Below are 15,063 nucleotides of genomic sequence, written 5' to 3'. Positions count from 1 at the left end.
TTTCACGGGTCACGGCAAAGGCCTCTTTTTCTCATTTTTTGGCTCTGTTTAAGGCTACAGCGTCAACGCTTCACCTCTGCTTTACCTTCTGTGCCGTGGCACAGCAGCTGCCCCAGGGCTGGGCTTTCCTCCCCGTGCTTCAGCTCGGTCACCGTCGGGCCCGTCTGTTTCCAGCACGGCTTTATCCCCCCTGCCCTGGCCGGGGCCGCAGCTCCGGGCTGGAGCCCGTTCCCCATCCCTGCCAGGCCCAAAGGAAGCACGCAGCAGCCGCTGGTTTGCCGGCAGAGCCCGGTTTATTGCAGGAGCCGCGGCCCCGCTCCCCGCGGCCCCTCAGTCCCGCCAGCGGTGCCCGCACTGCGGGTTGCAGCACTTGTAGAAGGTGGTCATGGGCTCGTCGGCCGAGCGCGTCTGGATCTGCATGAAGTAGGCGCGGGGGTGCTCGCACTTGGGGCACGGCTCTGCGGGGAGAACGCCGTGAGGGGCCGGCGGGGCAGAGCGAGCCCCCGCGGCCCCGCGGCCCGGCCCTACCTGCCGTGGAGTCCACGTTCTCCCAGGCCGCGGCGCCGCCCAGCACATCGTCCACCTCCTTCAGCCGCGGGTACTTCCTGCTCGTCACCTGCGGGAGCGGCACCGGGAGCCCTCAGCGGGCACGGGGGCCCCGGGCAGCACTCACCGGGCCCCAGGCAGCACTCACCGGGTCCCGGGCAGCACTCACCGGGTCCCGGGCAGCACTCACGGGGCCCCGGGCAGCACTCACCGGGCCCCGGGCAGCACTCACCGGGTCCCGGGCAGCACTCACGGGGCCCCGGGCAGCACTCACCGGGCCCCGGGCAGCACTCACCGGGCCCCGGGCCCCCGCCCCGAGCCGCCCCCGCGCCCCCCGGTACCTTCCGCGTGACGTTGCGCACGTAGGGACAGGTGGTGCAGGCGAAGCGGTGGCAGCGCGGCCCCTCCTCGGCCACCAGCACGTTCCCGCAGGCCGGGCAGAAGAGCAGCATCGCCGGTTCCGCCGCGCCGCCCGCCCCTTCCGGCGATGGCGGCCGAGCAGCCGGCGGAGGAGCCGCCCGAGGAGCTGGCGCACGCCGAGGTGCTGGAGCTGTTCCAGGCGGCGCTGGCGCGGCTGCTGCAGGACCCGCTGCTCTGCGACCTCCCCCCGCAGGTGCGCCCGGGGCGCGGGGCCGGGCCGGGCCGGCGGGGCAGGGCTCACGGCCGTGTCACTCGCCCGCAGGTGACGGCGGAGGAGATCGGCTCGCAGGTGGCCCTGGAGTACGGGCAGGCCATGACGGTGCGGGTGTGCAAGGCGGACGGCGAGACCGTGCGTGCGTGCGGGGCCGGGGCGGGCGGGGGCCCGGGGCGCGGCGGGCGGGCCTGAGCCGGCTCTCCCCGCCCCGCAGCCGTGGTGGTGGTGCAGAACGCCTCGGTGCTGGAGCTGAAGAAGGCGCTGCGGAGGCACATCCAGCTGAGGCAGGCCCGGCAGGGCGGTGTTCAGCACCTGAGCTGGTGAGAGGGGCCGGGCGGGCGGCTCGGGAGCGCATCCCACCCCAGACCCCCTCCCGCGGCTCCCCCTGAGTGCTTTTCCCCCAGGAAGTACATCTGGAGGACGTACCACCTAACGTACAACGGAGAGAAGCTGGCGGATGACAGGAAGAAGCTGAGAGAGTGAGTGACTGAGCGCTGGGGGCTGAGAGGAGCCCACGCAGCATCCCCAGGGGCTGGGCTGAGGTGCGAGGCCGTGCCCTGGGTCAGGGGGTCCTGTGCTGGAAAGTGGCTGGGAGGTGGGACAGCACTGCCCACAGCAGTGGGACAGGCAGACCGAGGCTCTCTGCAGGTCAGAATGGCCTTAGGGGGTTCTTCAGCCACCTCTGTCCTGTGCTGGGTTCAGCCGGTCCAGACCAGCCCACAGAACCCTTGGCCATCTCTCCCAACCTCCTGCAGAATGGTTACTGTTACTCAGCTCGGCACAGATGTAGGATAGGAAGGAACAGGGAACAGGAACTGCCCAGGGAAGTTGTGGATGCCCCAGCCCTGGCAGTGGTCAAAGCCAGGCTAGACAAGGCTTTGAGGAACCTGGTCCAGTGAGGGGTGGCGTGTCCATGGCAGGGGTGTTGGGACTGGATGGTCTGTAAGGTCCACTCCAACCCCATAAAATCCCAGGATTCTGTGAAGATACCTAAGGATGGGTGTTGATTTTTGGAGGTGCTCAGCCACCTCTCAGGATGGTAACAACACTGACAGATGATTCCTGTGTTTCCCTGCCCATTCTTGAGGTGAGGAGGCATGAGGCACTTCCCAGCAGTGCTGGGTCTGCCAGCCTGTTGCAGACCAGTGAGAAAAGGTGGTCAGAAGTACTAAAAATGCAGCAAGACAGCCCTAATCAAAGCTGTCCTTGGAAAGGAGAGCCTGAGTGACAGATGTTGCATTTAAGGGATTGTTGCAGTTAAAGGCAGATGAGCAGATCCTTCAGTGCTGGCAGCACATCCCGCATACACAAGTGAGAATTTTAATGTGTCCTCTAGTAGAGCTCAGCATGGCAGTGCAGGAGTCCATCTGGCCCTGGGAAAGATGAAGCTATAGGGTTTCACAGGTTGTTTTTCCTGGGAAGCTGGCAGTTAACAGCCTCTCTCTCTCCAGGTATGGCATCAGGAACCGGGATGAGGTCAGCTTCATAAAGAAGCTCCGCAAGTAACCTGTGGGGTAAGTCCTGAATGCCCATTAAGAGCTCCCCCATCTTCCCCAGGCCATGGTGTTGAGGCTCAGAGCTGATGCTGCTGCTCTCTGCTGGCTGGCAGAGTATTTCTGAATGTCTGCACAGGGCTGGCACCTGGTTCCAGAGACTGGTAATGTTTGTGCTCCTCTCGGGGCAGGGAATGATAACTCAGCTACTCCAGGGAACAGACAGTGGGAGCAGCAGCAGGAATAACTGACCAGGTTTAGACTCTCAATCTGCTTCTACATTGTCTTTAAACTCATTAAACACAGTGTTCCTTTGCTGCTGTGATTCCTTCCAGGACCTTGCTTTCTTTTAGGCTTTTTAAATGTCTGGAAATCATTGTCAGGAGTGTGGCTGTGTTTCTAACTCATGCAGACATAACTCTGGTATTAATCCTGCTATTTTGAGAGAGTTGTGCACACAAATACACGATGGGGCCAACACTCTCAGGCTTAGTAAGTTTTAAAATATGCTTTTAAAAACAGTCACAGTGCCTGAAGAACAGGGGTAAGAGCAGCTTGTCCAAAGCCTTGTGTTGTTTTGCTGCTCCAGGTAGCTGGGTTAAAAAACTGTTCCTTTTAGACCACAGTTACCTTTTATTCTTCTTTCAACACTGCCATATTTTCAAGATCCAGTATAATAAAATGTGTGCCCTAACAACAGCCACCTGTTCCAGGGTGCCTGTGACCAGCAGTCACCTCTGGCACTGGCTGATCCCTCCTGGACCATCACAGCAGTGTGGTGAGAAGAGCCCAGCATGCAGTAATTATTGTCACTGACAAGAATTTTCTTTCTTAAACAGAGAGCAGATAATCAAGCCCTACCAAGACCAGACTGTGGATTCAGCACCTTCCTGGAGGAGAAGACTGTCACACTTCAAAGAGGAACAAACTCCACTGACTGGACATTCTCGTGTTTTTACAGTTGCTGTTTGTGGTGTTTGCCTCTGAGCTGTATGTGGATTCCAAGGATTAAAGAGGCCCTCTGGTTTTCTGAGGCTCCTCAGGCCCTTATTTCCAGCTGCAGATCTGTATCTGGCTGGTTTGGGTGCTCCACAGGGTACAGGAAATAGCAGAAGTGAGATTAAATAACAAAGGTAGGCACAGACTACTCAGAACAATTCACAGTAGCTAAAACGCTACCTCACCATTTAATCACCACCTTAGCAGTAGTAAACAACTCTGGTTAAAAATGTAGTATTGAAACTAGTGTAATAAAAATAATGGCAGCAGAAAAGGTTCAATACAATTGAACAAGGCACAAACATTCTGTTTTTCAGAGTCTTCTGAGATAAGGCAAACCATGCCTGCCAAGTGCTAAGGAGACAGTTTAAATTAACCACAGGCAGGGTTAGAAGTGTCACTGGATTAGAGGCTTTGTCCCCATGGAACTGGCACAGCAAATGCAAAGACAGTCCATCTCCAGGGCCTGCTCGAGAAGCCAGTCTTTGCTGTCAGTGGAGCTGTGCATCCAGGTCGTATTTCTCGCAGAATTTGTCTGTGAAGGGTATACAAGTGAGGAACTCGCACCACTCGCATTTGATGGGGTAGAAATAGAACAGAATCACCAGTCCTGAGAAGAGTGCAATGAAGATGAGCTGGAAAACTATAATTTGGCATCGTTTCCTATATAAATCAAACTTCCCAAAGCTAATGTAGGGCAGGAAGGCAAAGGAGAGGAAGAAACCACTGATAAATCCTGAAATGTGAGCGAAATTATCAATCCAAGGCAGGAGGCCAAAGGCGAAAAGAAAGAGCACCACAGCCAGCAGCTTGAAGAAGGCCCTCCATGGGCGTGCCAGGATTTGCCAACTCTGGAAGAGCTCCACAAAGAGACAGGCCAGAATTCCAAACTGGGATCCTGCAGGGCCAACCTGCGGAAGAAGAGCATTACAGAGAATGTCAGGCTCGTGCCACCTGCCTGGCCTCTCTGATCAGCTGCAGGAATTAGTCACTTCTTACTCAATTCCTGTTCAGTGGTTCCTGGCAGAGAGACTCTGCAACTTCATCCATATAACAGGCTGCCAGGAGTAAAGGGGCCTGCTTGGATTTAGGATCAAGGTGTGAGGCCAGAACAGACTGAAGAGGGTACATCTGGTTCAAGTTGCCAGAGGGGAGAAGCCCTTGAAGGCCATCCCCTGGCTCCCCCCACCCACCATGCAGTTTTCCTCATGAAAGGAGCTGGAAGGCAGTCCTGCAGGCCCAGCCATGCAGTCTCCTGTGGGCAAGGTGACCTCTGCTCTTTGCCACTCTCACATGGAGAGTGTCTGACACCAGCTACAGCACTTGATTCCGAGCCTGCCTGGGGCCTCTCTCTCCCTGTGGTTGGACAATCCCCCATCTGTTATGAGAGGCAGCCTTTTTCCTGCAGCCAGCCCAGTCCTGGAAAGCCCATGGTACCCCGGGGGGTGTTGCTGCTCAGGAGTTAATGACAGTGTGGTGCTGTGGAGCTACAAGTGCCAAGGCTGCAGTGGTGAGCCCAGCTCTGCTGGCTCTGCCTCAGCCACAGAGGCACAGGAATGTAGAGAAGGGTTGTGCTCAGGGCAAGTTACCAGGACCCTGGGCTGCAGGAGACCCACCTCTGCTCTGTAGGGTAGAAATATTGCACTGGCAAGGTTCCCAGTGATGCCACTGAGAAGGTAGATGATAGAGATGCGGTGCCATCCTGCCAGCTTCTCTAGGTCCCGCAGGATCGTCATTTGGAAACAGACTGAAACCAGACAGTGCAGGATCCTGCCAAGTGCAGAGTACAGGAGCTGAAGCAGCAGCCACTGAAGTCATCCCTGTGTTCTGTCCCCAGCCTTGCTGAGAGTTCCTGCTCTGGCCTTACCCATGTGGCTAATCCCTCCCAACAAACACAGGATGGCAAACCTTGGCAGAGAGCTCAGCATCCCTGTGTCCCCCACAAGGGACAGCCACAACCCTCACAGCAATCCCGGGGCTGAGGGTGCCCCCACCCCAGCAGTGGAAGTTGTCCACCCCTGCTTACCCAGCGTGGAGGAAAAGCGAGAGCCAGAGGCGGTAGAACTGGTCAGGGACTTCTGGATTTAGGAAAGGAAGGAGCCCACAGACATCATCCATGCAGTGCACCTAGGGCAGAAGTGGGTGTTGAGGGGCTCTTTTCCAAGCCCAGGGCAGACTGCAGATAGCTCTGGAAGAGGGGCTCCCCTCTCACTTCTCTGTTGAACCAAGTCCCAAGCCTTGTCTCCAACACAAATTTTTATGACCCCATCCCTTCCCTGTGGCAGCTTTAAGCCCTCATTTTTCAGCCCAGCACCCAAAGCTGAGGCATCTGCCCGCCCATGAAGCAGACTGTGGATTCTTCTCCCACTGCTTTCTCAGTGGTCCTTGCTGGGCTTTACCAGCTGCCAGCCCAAGTCCCAAACTGGCCCCCAAAGGAGGACACATGCAGCCAGCTCTGCCCCTCCAGTCGGGAGCAGCAGCTTCCTCCAGGCTCAGGGTGGGACAGGACACAGGACTCACACCTACTCTGCAGCACTGCCACCCCAGATCCTGCCAAGCTGCTGAGGGCACCTGGAGGGAGAAGGGCAGCCCTACAACTCCCCAGCTGCACCCTTACCTGAGAGCAGAGCGTTGCCTCCTCATGGAAGTAGCCCCGCATAAATTCACAATACTCCCGGGAGGTTATTTCACACCTGCAGGAGGCACAAGTCACACATGGGAAGCACAATGGATCATTCCTGTGCCCTCCCAGGCCACCCACTCTCCTTTCCTCATCCCATCCATGAGAACTGATGCCTTCAGCTGCTCCTGACATGCTGTAGTGTCTCAGCAAAGGCACCAATTCCCATTTGAGCCCAGCACCTCTCCACACACCCCTCTCCTCCAGGAATGCCTCCACAGACCCGCATGCCAGGGCTCCAAGGCAGGTCCTAAAGCTGCTGTTTAGAGCTGGGAAGAAGCACCAGAGCCTGGGGAAGCTGTGCCTCAGACTGGGGGAGTCTTGTGCCTCTGCAGCTGGCACAGGGGAAGGGGGGGCTATGTCAAGAGTGTCCTGGTCATGACTTTGAGGGACAGAGAAGCTCCTTGGGGCAGCCACACATTTTTCTCCCTAGCAGGGAAAGCCAAGCCCAAGCACTGGGTTACTACTCAAGCTCCTCAGGGATAATATGAGAAAACCAGCATTTTCCTCTTTTGCAAACCCAGAGTGGGTCATTTCCCAGCATCTCCTTTGAGTGCCCAGGGACTGCAGGCTGGGGACAATAGAGCCCGTCAGGAACAAGCTGGCCATTCCTAAGGAAAAGTGCAGGACTCCCCAGCAGAATTATTCAATCCCTCCAAACTGGTACCCAAATCCCTCCATACAGCAGGACCAGTGGAGTGAGGTTCCCTGCTGTGCCACAGACTCAGGCTGGCTGTTAACTCTGCTCATCCCAGACTCCTGCTCCATCTGCCAGACCTGTCATGGCTCTCTGTCCAGCCCTTCCCAGCAGGGCTCTGGGCTGTGTGTGGAAAGGACAAGGAGGCCAATTGGCTGTGTCTACCACCTGAAAAGGCCCCGTGTCTCACCCCAACACCCAGCCCCTCCATACAGGTAAAACTCAGTACCTTCCCTTGGTCCCAATGCAGCAGGGCCGGCCCGTAATCACACAGTCCATGTGGAGGTGGTTGGTGTAATTCCCAGCACTGTTTTTTGTGCAGATCTGGAAAACAACAACAGGCTGCAGTCAGACAGCCACAGCTTTGCTTGCTGGCTGGGTAAAATCAAAACAGCCCCTTGGGAAGAAGCCAGATCCCAGACACAGCTCCCTCTGACAGCAGGACGGTGCCTGATGCTCCAGCTGCCTCAGCATCAGGTGACAGCTCCTCTGCAGCCCAAGGCTGAGCTGGTTTCCATCTCCCTGTTACCCTGACAGGATCCAGGGGCTTTAGCTGCCACAGGACAACTTTTGTTACTGGAGGCCTTTGAGCCTTGGCTGGGCAGAGCACAGCTGCCCTGAGCTGGTGTTTGTGACAAGCAGCAGAAGCTCTGCCCTCCCACCAGCACAGCTGGGGCTGTGCACAGGGGGATGCAAATGCCACCCTGCAGCTGCCCTGCAGGCCCTGTGCCCCTGGCCATGCTCACCGGCCACTTGGTGATGTCATCTGGCCACTCGTGCGGCTCCATCGAGGCTGGCTGCTCACACACCCTGCAGCAACAAAGCACAGGTCAGCCTGAGAAATACCCTTCCCCAGCACCAGCTCAGATCTCCACACTCTGCCTGTGCCCAGGCTGCCATTCCACACCTCCCCTGGGTGCTGACACTGACACATTAGACCAGATCAGCCTCAGCCTCCTTCCAGCAGAGATCACAGAAAGCACACAGCTGCCCAGCAACAAACTGGATCCTTTCCAGGTGGACACACCCCACGGGCAGGAATTCACCTGGTTTCAGCTCTACATCAGTGCCTGTGCCAGGGCACCCAGCAGCTGGCTGGGCTAATGGACAGAGGTGTGCTAGGCTCCTGACTGCTGCACCCCACAGGGAGCTGTGCAGGAAGCAGGTGAGGAGGAGGAGAAGGTTGAGGAAGGCACCCACAGCTCACAACAGGCTGCTGTTCAGGTGAGCAGCCCACAACAGAGACCAGGGGCGAGCAGAAATATGATCACACCCTGCATCAGCCTCCCCTTCAATGTAGGGACATCACTGCCCCACAGCCCTCCAGAGCAGCTGCTGCCTCATCCAGCAATCCACTGGCCTGGGACTGACTCTACAGCAGCCCTGTCCCTCCAAGGATGGCAGCTGGGCCAGGCAGGACCTACCTGGGGTCCTGATGACAAACAGAACCAAACTGTCTCTTGTTTCCTGCCAGCATCGGAGTGCTGGGGTGATGGGGCCACTTCACCCACACGGCCAGCGTGGACTGCAGGAGAGAGGAGAGGTGTCACCATGAAGCCCAGAGAAAGAGGCATCAGCAGAAGTGGCCCTGAGCCTACAGGGCTGGCAGGAAAGGGCCATGGCACTCACTGAGCACTCCTCCTCCGAGGTCTGCACGCAGCCCGACTTGTCATTGCGCACGCAGCACGCCGAGTGCTTCTCCTTCTCCCGCTTGGCGCTGATGAAGCTGTGCACCTGCTGGTCCTGCCTCATGCACGGGGAGAACTTGGCCCCCAGGTGGATCAGGGCCTCCTGGCAGAGATGGAAACACTCAGCTCAGCCAAGGGACTGGCAATGATTGCCTGGGCAGAACAGGCTGGGGCAACTGCAGACTCGAGGGCCAGGGACAAGTCCTGCCTGATGAAGCCCAACACACAGCATGCACATTCTCCATATTTGCTTTGGAGACAAGTCCAGAACAAAAGTTCAGGGATTTCTTTGCCCATAGCCCCAGGAAGGCTAGCACTGTGGCTGGGAAAGAAAACTTTGTGACATTTCCTCTTAATTTTCATCTTTCCCAGGGGAATGGCATCAGGAAAGCTGTCACACACCATACAACTTCTGCATTTTTTCTAACCCCGTGCTTGTCTTTGTAGGAACAGCGTGCAAGGTCCATCCCAACCTCCAGGCACCCCATTCTGCAGGGCAGTTGGGGCTGGCCCTGGCAGTGACAGCAGATCCCTGAGCTGCAAGCAGCAGAGGGCTCTGCTCCATGGGGTGGCACAGCTGCAGCACACAGACCCCCATCCACCCACTAACAGTCCCACCAGTGGCACTCACTGAGCTGGGGCCGATCCAGAAGTTTTCCTGCTGAACATATTTGACATTTTCGTAAACCCCTCTGTTTCGCAAGACCTACAAGGAGAGAAAGCAAGAGCCCTGTGAGCTCCAGCCCCCAGGGTCAGCAGGGGAAGCAGCAGGGAGTGCTGAAAACAGCCCCCAGGATGAACAGGAATCCCCACAGCCAATGACAGGACCCACAGCTTTCTCCAACTGGTCTTCTGCAGGATCACATGTAAAGCCCCATCACGTTGTGGGCACCTTCATGTTAAGGTTTCATTTAAAATGTCTATCTCTGGCTACTTCAACTTCCAAGAAATCCCAGGGCCTGGAGCCCTTGGAGTGGCCTGAGCCTGCACAAAGCTCCACAGAGCAGCACAGGCAGCACCCATAGGCAGTGCAGGTCCAGGTGCTGGTGGCAGTGCTCTGAAAGCTATCAGATATGGATATGAGATGCTCCCCAGAACATCTCCTACATGGAGCAGGGACGTGGCTGTAGAGGTATCTGTACCCCAGGAACCTTTAACAAGGTGTGGGAAGGCTACAAACAGCTTCAAGATCAGCTCCCAAAGTCACACAAGTCTGTTCTGCTCCTGGCAGAAGCTAAATCCTGCAACTGTTGTGAAAACTTAGCTCAAGTTTGAAGTATTTCCCAACCCTGATCATCCTTCTGGTCTCCACCAGGAGGGGAACAAGCTGTTTGGAAGTGCTGCCAACACAGCCACGGTGCTGTGTGTCAGATATAACCTGACATCAGGAGCAACGTGGCTGCAGGAGGGAGAGGAGGAGGTGTGGGGGCTCCCAGAGAGCCTCCAGGCAGCCCCCCAGGGCTGCACAGCCAGCAGCCAGCCCAGGAGGCAGGGAGCCGGTTTGCTGTGACACAACAGCTGAGGGCTGAAACTCGATCACACTCCAGGCACATCAGGGGGATTCATTCACTTACTGAATCAACAGTTTCATGCTGTGAGAACCCCACAGGGGCGATGCCGTAGATGCACACAGCGAGGATGGTGATGAGTGAATGCACAAAGGTGACCCAGTAAGTGAAGAAAGGCCTGGATGGAGGGAAGGGGAAAGGATCAGAGGCAGAAACACAGGCATATTACATCTATTAACACAAGAGAGGGGAAAAGCTGCTGTTTTCCCTCAGAAACCTCACCAAAATCTGGGGCACATGGCCAGGATCACTTAGGAGTGCACAGGACAGGAGGCAATGACCTAAGGTCTTGCTGAAAACAGAACCTGTTTACTCTGATTCCCCCATTACCCTGGACAACCACCCTTTCCCAAGAAAACATCCATGAGAGCACCAAAGCCTGACGTTGAACTGCGCTGTGTGTCTGAAATAATGGCTCTAGGGGGATGAGCAGGGACAGCTGAGCCTCGCTGTTCACCACAGGACAGTGGTGGTGGCACAGAGACCTCCAGGCAGCAGAGACATGGACACATCACAAGGAGCTGGGTGAGATCCCAGTGCATGGTGGCACAGACACACTGCTGGCTCCAAGGGACAGAGATGGGGAGGCTCAGCAGCACAGAGTGACCCAAATCCCCCAAGGCCAGCAGCAATCCCTCGCTCAGCAGCTGTGCTGGGAACACCCCAGGAGCGCAGCTCTCACCTGTGGTCATCCATGTCCTCGATCTGCCGCTTGACGTAGCTGTCGATGCGCTTGCGGTAGGTCCTGTTGGTCAGCTTGCCCACCATGCCCAGCCCGTAGGGCCTCTTCTCCTTGGCAAAGAGCTTCCTCACAGGGACAGCGATGCGCTGGCCTCGCTTCTGGGGGCTCACGCTCACCACCTCCTGCCGCAAGCGCACCTTGGGCTGCGCCAGGCCCCCGTCCTTCTGCTTCCTCCAGCCTCGCTCCAGGGGGCTGAAATCAAATGCAGGACAGCAGTAGGGACCAGCCTTCCCGTGGTCTTTGGTGGCAGCACAGCCTCTGTCTGTCCCACCCCCTCTGGGCAGCAGGTGAGGGCAGACAAGGTGCCCTGAAGTGGGAGCTGTATTTCAGCTGTATTACACAGAGCCAGTAAATGAAAGCACAGAAGTGGCAGAAAGCAGAGCAAACACACAGAAAGTGGCACGAGGCAGCTGTGCCAAACAAAGCTCCACCACTGAGGAGCTCTTGAGGCTTTACAGTGTTTCAGGCTGAAACAGGGAGGCTGCAACAGGCACCTCTGCAGCCTCAGGCACATCTATTTCCTCCCTACTTCAATCCTCTTACTCTGCCCTCTGCTATGAAATGGAAGTGATGTTTAGCCCAGCAGTGGAAACACCCACCTTTAAATGGAAATATCCACCTTTAAATACACCTTTAAATGTCATTTCAATGTCTCATTTCAATGACATTGGCAAATTGGCAAAATGACAGTGGCAAATTGGACAAATCCAAGCAGCTTCCCAGACCAAGAAAGCAGTGCTGTCACATGCTGTACCAACTACCTCTCATAATCTCTCTTCCATTCCTCCCTTATTTGTACCAATGTGTGCATTTTTCAGAATAAAATAAAAAAGCAGGCTTCAACGACACAGTAAAAATCCCAAGCATCCTGAGCTGAAAGAAGGCTTTTTTGTCAAAATAGATCTGATGAACATTGCATAGGTCACTGATAAATAATACCTACTTTTTAAGTCTCCATCACATCCAGATAGTTTTGTATTTCCTTGCTGTTAGACAGCAGTGTGCAGATCACATCTGCAACACTCAGACCTGACCAAACAAACCCAACTATCTCCCACTTCACCATCCTCATTGCCTGGCACAGCAGCAGGCATGCTCTGGACATGTGCTCTGCTCCAGTGTACCTCCTCTGGCTTCCTAAACATCCCACTCTGCACAAAGACATTGTTTGTCAGAACTGCTGAGAGGAAACAGCCAATAATCTTTCTTCTGAAAGGTGACTAGAGTATCTAGAGATCATGACAGCTCTGAACTACGGGCAAGCAACAGGATAAGGGAGAATCTGAACCTCTGTAGCCAAAATACTGCTGGAAGCTTCAGCTCTTTTCATATTGCACCTTGCAGGAGATGCATTTGAATATCCAAACTTCCCCTTGGGAAGTCCTTCTCCAGCAGAAGGTGCAGATTCCACTGCAGCCTGCCCTTGCCCAAGAGCTCAAGAGGTTTCTGTGTGGTGGATGTGCTGCTTCCTGGTATTTCCAGTGCTGGAAATCTCCCCATGCCCAAACAAACATCTCACCACGTGAAAGGACACCCAGCTGCGACTGATAACAGCTCTCTGAAGTGTGAAAAAAAAGTCTTTTCCTCAATAAATAAAACTATTTAAGGAGACTCAAAGGGAGCCAAGAAGACTGAAACCATCTCAGAGGAGTGACAACAAACTCCCACCATTTGTGCTTCCCCTTATGTTAAACTGAGTCAAGTTCTTGGAAACACTTGAAGGGAAAGTGCCAGCACAGCAAGACAGGCTGAGAGCAGCAGAACCACAACAAGGACCTCCCTGTCTGCTCCATGTTCACACCCAGCAGAGCTCTCTGCCGGGGTGAGCTGACTCGGAAGCAACACAGAGCAATTACTCAGTACCAGTTACTCAGGTGGAAAAAATCCAGGCATACAGTACAGCACCACCCACATATTTGTAGGGCTCTCAGCATCAGTGCCACACCTTTCTCTCATTTCAAGCGAGGAATGCAGCCCAGCTTGACACTCTGCAATGCTTCACCGCTCCTTAGAGCATGACAACATTTACTGGTGACTGTGGCAATGGCAACAGCTTTCTCACTTTGCCATGCTCTCCATAGCCAAAGGCTGGGCCCTCAGCATCCTCACAGCTGATTTGAAGTGTCTTTTGCTTCCTCAAGGCATGATACAATCTCTGAAACACATTAGTATGAGGCTGGAAGTTGCTGGAGTGACTGCAGAAGTGGCCTCAGAGTCACCTTTCACACACATGGGTAGCTGGGACAGGAGGTTTCAGCTGGATTTAAAGAAAACCCATCATTGCACTGCTCTGAGCTCTGCACCAAGCACTCACAGCACTCAGATCTTGGCTTCCTCCATGCAGGAGGCCCCACTCCAAATGGGTTGGCTACTCCATGTTAGGCTTTGACAGCTACCATGAAGATACTCACAGTAGTAAGTGGCTTCTTTCAAGCTCATTTTTGTCCAAGGCACCTCCTGTGAGATCTGTCTGATCTGGAGGTTTCACCTCAGCATCTTTGATTGCAGCTTCTGATGGTGACTCGAACACTTCATCCGGGTAAGTGGAGAGCTCCTCATGAAGGACTCCTTCCTGGGCAGAGAGACAGCAGTCCCATCAGAAGAAGCCAACATCCCACTTGAGACAGCAGCCCTGGCAGAAAGCAGTGCTGCTCTTACAACATACAGTCCTGCCAGAAGCAGAGTCCTGCTCTGCCTCTGGGCCAGCCCCATGCCAGACCTGCCCCTCACCCGAGCGAAGAAGGAAGTGTCGAGCTCATCTGGGAAATCCACCGTGTCCTCCTCCAGGAAACTGGCAGGGGTGAAGCTGCGCCGCTGGGCCCTCCTCAGGGTGCTGTCCTTCACAGAGCGGCCCTGCAGCCAGGGACAGGGGCATGGAGAACCCAGAAACCTGAGCCCCCAGCTCACAAACCCACCCCAGCCAGTGCACATGAGCCCAAGTGCCGAGCTTGGCTCATGTTAGTGGATGGAGCACAGCAGATGTGACGTGTGACACCTTTCAGGTGAGGCTCACAGCTGTCACCCTTCTCAACCCACACACCCACCTCCAGGCTTGCCACGTGCTCCTCTACCACTTACTGTACAATGTGTCTGACCAAACCACAGTGATGGCTGCTGCTGGACACAGCAAAAACATCTCTGAGCCCAGGAAAGCAGGCACAAGGCAGGATGAAGACACTTGTATGACAAGAGCCTCAGGTATTTCTGCTCTTCCATGGCTGCTTACCAGGTGCAGATGGACCACCCAAAGCTCCAGACAGGCTGAACTGGGCCTGCTAGAAGGCTGTGAGGCTGCTGGCTGTGGGAATCTAAGTCCCCAAGCCAATAAAGAAAAAGCAACACCCGTACCTAACCTGAACCACCCTCCCTGCTTTCTTGCCTCCTGTACACATGGCTGAAACACAAGAGGAGGCGACTTCATTTCCTGCCCTCCACCACAGCTATCCCCATCCTCTCTGCTGAGCAGCCCCTTCCCCTGCACCCATCTCCCAGGGCAGGGAGCACTGGTCTCTGCAGGCAGTACCTTCACCAGCGCGGCGGCCGCTCGGAAGCTCATTTTGGCCACGGACTCGCGCTTGCGGCGCCGCGGGAGCCGGTTGAAGCCCGAGCGGGAGCTGGTGAAGGAGCAGAGGGATGTGGCCCCCGGCGTGATGGGCGTGTGGGGCATGCTGCAGCCATCCGTGTCCTCGGCCATCCGGAACGCCCGCCCCCGGGCCAGGGGGTCAATGATCTGCCAAGAGGAGCAGCCTGTCAGTCCATCACCCCCAAACCCTTCCCAAAGCCTCCCCTCTCCTGAGACCACAGCCGGGGCCTCGCTCCTGGGATTGACCAAGAACCAGGCTGGAGGGACCAACAAGCAATTCTACAATAGGGAGATAAGGAAGAGCCTATTGGGTTTTTTTCTCCTTTATTAGTATTGACTATTGTCAACCAATCTGTTCCAGTACCTCACTCCAAACCTCCTCCAGCCCTTCCTAAGCTCTTGATTTCATTGTCTGCCATGCCAATGAGCTCAA

General features: G+C 55.6%; 3 protein-coding genes across 9 annotated transcripts in view; 1 reads left to right on the top strand and 2 right to left on the bottom strand.

The window, feature by feature from the left end:
• Positions 1-38: 38 nt before the first annotated feature.
• POLR3K (RNA polymerase III subunit K) lies at positions 39-1,019 on the bottom strand. Its single transcript, XM_058849261.1, has 3 exons — positions 888-1,019; positions 529-616; positions 39-458 (listed from the first exon to the last, which is right to left on the bottom strand). The coding sequence occupies exons 1-3, from the start codon at positions 996-998 to the stop codon at positions 331-333; spliced, it is 327 nt and encodes a 108-aa protein (XP_058705244.1). The 5' UTR covers positions 999-1,019; the 3' UTR covers positions 39-330.
• Positions 1,020-1,026: 7 nt separating this feature from the next.
• Positions 1,027-3,701, top strand: SNRNP25 (small nuclear ribonucleoprotein U11/U12 subunit 25). Its single transcript, XM_058849260.1, has 6 exons — positions 1,027-1,159; positions 1,229-1,319; positions 1,395-1,500; positions 1,585-1,659; positions 2,632-2,694; positions 3,513-3,701. The coding sequence occupies exons 1-5, from the start codon at positions 1,034-1,036 to the stop codon at positions 2,684-2,686; spliced, it is 453 nt and encodes a 150-aa protein (XP_058705243.1). The 5' UTR covers positions 1,027-1,033; the 3' UTR covers positions 2,687-2,694; positions 3,513-3,701.
• Positions 3,702-3,825: 124 nt separating this feature from the next.
• Positions 3,826-15,063, bottom strand: part of RHBDF1 (rhomboid 5 homolog 1) — a 35,673-nt gene continuing 24,435 nt past the window's right edge. For all 7 annotated transcript variants that reach the window (XM_058849252.1, XM_058849253.1, XM_058849258.1 and 4 more), the window contains 14 exons: positions 14,571-14,777; positions 13,778-13,900; positions 13,459-13,619; positions 10,988-11,239; positions 10,312-10,423; positions 9,369-9,443; positions 8,679-8,840; positions 8,474-8,574; positions 7,796-7,859; positions 7,279-7,373; positions 6,290-6,365; positions 5,699-5,799; positions 5,289-5,442; positions 3,826-4,583 (listed from right to left, as the gene is read on the bottom strand). In XM_058849252.1, the coding sequence (XP_058705235.1) occupies positions 4,164-4,583; positions 5,289-5,442; positions 5,699-5,799; positions 6,290-6,365; positions 7,279-7,373; positions 7,796-7,859; positions 8,474-8,574; positions 8,679-8,840; positions 9,369-9,443; positions 10,312-10,423; positions 10,988-11,239; positions 13,459-13,619; positions 13,778-13,900; positions 14,571-14,777 (2,103 nt within the window). In that variant the 3' untranslated portion in view covers positions 3,826-4,163. The remainder of the gene's footprint in view (positions 4,584-5,288; positions 5,443-5,698; positions 5,800-6,289; positions 6,366-7,278; positions 7,374-7,795; positions 7,860-8,473; positions 8,575-8,678; positions 8,841-9,368; positions 9,444-10,311; positions 10,424-10,987; positions 11,240-13,458; positions 13,620-13,777; positions 13,901-14,570; positions 14,778-15,063) is intronic.

The sequence above is a fragment of the Poecile atricapillus genome, chromosome 14 (assembly GCF_030490865.1).
Source record: "Poecile atricapillus isolate bPoeAtr1 chromosome 14, bPoeAtr1.hap1, whole genome shotgun sequence".
Lineage (NCBI taxonomy): Eukaryota > Metazoa > Chordata > Aves > Passeriformes > Paridae > Poecile > Poecile atricapillus.
Note: the sequence above shows the minus strand (reverse complement) of the source record. Positions and strands in the feature narration are given on the sequence as shown.